Genomic DNA, 3563 nt, shown 5'->3' with positions numbered 1-3563 from the left:
CTCACAGCAACCTCCAACTCCTGGGCTCAAGCGATTCTCCTGCCTCCACCTCCCAAGTAGCTGGGACTACAGGCACCCGCCACAATGCCCGGCTATTTTTTGGTTGCAGCCATCATTGTTATTTGGTGGGCCCGGGCTGGATTCGAACTGGCCAGCTCAGGGGTATGTGGCTGGCGCCTTAGCCACTTGAGCCACAGGTGCCTAGCCAGATAAGAGGTTCTTAAAATAATTTGTTGAATAAATAATGAAGGAGAAGGAAAGACATGGGGTTCTTTCTCCTACCTTTTTGCCTTTGTGTTTTCATCCTCCCTCTAAGCCCTAGGAAAATGGCATATGTGCATGCTGAGAATTGGAATCTGGATCCAGCTACAGCTTGCAGGCCTGGGGGTCAGTGCAGACAGGCTCAAGGAGGCAGGCAGTCTCAGTCCCATGTTACATTCTAATAATTGCAAAATGCTTCCTCAGGAGAAAGCAGACACCCATGAGATGAAGCACAATTCACTTTATTTCTGTCTATGCTATATCTGGGGGAAGAACGTTGTGAGAAGCTGGGGCTGGGGGCTGGGGGAGAGGGTTTGAGGAACCCTGCTGTGCCAGTGGTACTGAGAAGCCTTCACTTTAGCTCTGCCAACCTCTACCTTCCTACTTCTCCCTGGCAAACTACCAAAACTAGGAGCATGAGAAAAAAGCCCTTAAAGGTAGCAGCTGAACTCCAGAAGAGAAAACCCTAATTGGCTTACTTTTTGGATTCTATCTACTGTTCTTTCCCTTGCTCATTCTGCTCTAGGCTACTGGACTTGCTGTCCCTCAAATATTTCCTGGGTGTACCTGTGTCTGGGCTTTTGCATTAGATATCATCCCCTCCATGGAAAGCTCTTTCCATACATACATGTAGCTTGCACCGTCTCCTTCAGGCCTTCGGTGGTCTTCACCTTCCTGGAGTGGACTTCCATAACTACCTTGTTTAAAATGGCAATTCCTTTATCCACTGCCCTTGGGATTCCCTCCTTTTCCTGCTTTATTTTTGTCTGTAGCAGGTACCTTTTGACATAGCTGTATATTTTGCTTTTTGCTCTTGCTTAGACTGGCCTTAGTGCTTTTTGCCCCCACTAGAATATATATTTCCTGAGAGTAGGAATGTGAGACTCTTTTATTCACTGTTAAATGCCTTAGGTCCCAGGGTGATCAGCTAATGGTAGTCACTCAATAAATCTTTATTGAATAAATGAATGAACTCTCTCAGCTTGGTGCCTGTAGCTTAAGCGGTTAAGGCGCCAGCCACATACACTGGAGCTGGCGGGTTCAAATCCAGCCCTGCCAAACAGCAATGACAATTACAACCAAACAATAGCTGGGCATTGTGGTGGGTGCCAGAAATCCCAGCTACTTGGGAGGCTGAGGCAAGAGAATCACTTGAGCCCAAGAGTTTAAGGTTGCTGTGAGCTGTGACGCCATGGCACCCCACCCAGGGCAATAACTTGAGACTCTGTCTCCAAAAAAAAAAAAAGAATGAACTCTTTATCTTTCACTTCCAGAGAGGGTAAAGCAAAAAATGCAATTGTAAGTAGACTTTCCAGTAGTACTGGGAATTGGCAAATCTGGGTACTAATCTACCTAGTTTTTCTATTTTTAGTAGAGACAGGGTCTTGCTCTTTTTGTTTTTTTGAGACAAGAGTCTCAAGCTGTCACCCTGGTAGAGTGCCATGGCATCACAGCTCATAGAAACCTCAAAAACTCTTGGGCTTAAGCAATTCTCCTGCCTCAGCCTCCCAACTATCTGGGACTACAGGTGCCTGCCATAACACTTGGCTATTTTTTTGTTGTTGTTGCAGTTGTCATTGTTGTCTTTAGCTGGCCTGGGCTGTTGTTCGAACCGGCCAGTCTTGGTATATGTGGCTAGCACCCTACCCACTGAACTTTGCCACCCCTCAGGCTGGTCTTGAACATGTGAGCTCAGGCAATCTACCTGCCTCGGCCCCCCAGAGTACTAGAATTATAGGTATGAGCCATCTTGCCCGGCCAAAAAGGATTTTTTATCCAGCAAGTAAAAGAGTTAGCCAGCAAAGAAGCTTAAAATCCTCTTCCAGAGGAATCTTGTTTTGTTTAAATGGGTGATATCAGCTCGGTGCCTGTAGCTTAAGCACTTAAGGATAAGCCTGCCAAACAACGATAACTATAACCAAAAGATGGCCGGGTGTTGTAGCGGGCACCTATAGTCCTAGCTACTTGGGAGGTTGAGGCAAGAGAATTGCTTAAGCCCAGGAGTTGGAGGGTGCTGTTAGCTGTGATGCCATGGCACTTTACCCAGGGCGACAGCTTGAGGCTCTGTCTCCAAAATAAATAAATAAATAAATAAATAAATAAATAAAATAAATGGGTGATGCCACAAAGATGTCTTCTGGAAGGGGCGTGATATTTATAGTATAATTTTTGGGGAGTGCAAGTGGAAGCAGGAAAAAGAAAAGACAAGAGTTATAGTTTATGGTGGCAAAGGATGGAGGCTTTGTCACTAGAGGGAGGCCAACTGGTAGAAGCAACAAACATAGCAAGGGGCAGCTGGGTGATACCTCATGTTTTGAGGTTTTGTCTTTCCCTGAATTCTAGAGCAGCTCTCCTACCTATGTCCAAAGGAGTGCCCTCACATTGTCTTTCAAGCCATCTCGGGTCCTTTAGCTGCAGCCACTGCCTCTATCCTCACCAATCCCATGGATGTCATCCGAACCCGCGTGCAGGTAAGACTGGCCTCCTTCTCTTCTCCATCCTCCTAGCTAAACCATTAAAAGTATGATGTCCAGGACCTCCAGCATTCCTGTGATCTCTTTGTCATGGCCTTGTAGTGTAGTCAGCCTTCTCTTATCCAAGCCCTTTCCTTGAGTTTACCTCTGCAGAAATCATCTGAACCCTTGGAAGCACCTGGAATTGCTTATTTCACTTTGTCTGTCTTTTAGCTTGTGTGCCTCTCCTACTCCATTACCTGCCCATGCCTCCAGGAAATCTTACTGGTTTCTTCCAGCCTTTACAGGAATCCTTCATGAATGAATGTCCTACATGGGCTGCATGGGGTACTCTCTAAAAGTGTAGTTTAGGGTCAGGTGCCTAAACTACACTTTCAGAGACTACTGTAATCCTAACACTCTGGGAGGACAAGGCAGGCAGATTGCCTGAACTCAGGAGTTTGAGGCCAGTCTAAGCAAGAGCAAAACCCTCTCTAAAAATAGCTGGGCATTGTGTCAGGCACATGTAGTCCTAGGTACTCGGGAGGCTGAGACAAGAGGATCTCTTGAGCCCAGAGTTTGAGGTTGCTGTGAACTATAATGCCACAGCACTCTATCTAGAGTGGCACAGTGAGACTCTGTCTCCAAAAAAAAAAAGAAGTGTAGTTTATGGGTGGGACTGTTGAGGAAAGTAGAGGGAAAAATTCCTGCCTTGGCCAGGCTTCTAGTGTGATAGGGAAAATGCCTGTATCATTCCTAAACAGCATGAGTGATGACAGCGATGGAGAGGACAGTTCTAGTCCTGGGGCATCAGAAGGAATAGGATGATCAGAATCAAAATCATGGGCT

At 46.3% G+C, this 3563-nt stretch overlaps 1 protein-coding gene across 1 annotated transcript in view; it reads left to right on the top strand.

Moving 5' to 3' along the window:
• SLC25A44 (solute carrier family 25 member 44) overlaps window positions 1-3563 on the top strand; it is a 21524-nt gene that overhangs the window by 14722 nt on the left and 3239 nt on the right. Inside the window, exon 3 of the mRNA XM_012808563.2 lies at window positions 2605-2732. Coding sequence (XP_012664017.1) covers window positions 2605-2732 — 128 coding nt within the window. The remainder of the gene's footprint in view (window positions 1-2604; window positions 2733-3563) is intronic.

Source organism: Otolemur garnettii, unplaced genomic scaffold (genome assembly GCF_000181295.1).
Source record: "Otolemur garnettii isolate 467f Iridium unplaced genomic scaffold, OtoGar3 scaffold00091, whole genome shotgun sequence".
NCBI lineage: Eukaryota > Metazoa > Chordata > Mammalia > Primates > Galagidae > Otolemur > Otolemur garnettii.
Note: the sequence above shows the minus strand (reverse complement) of the source record. Positions and strands in the feature narration are given on the sequence as shown.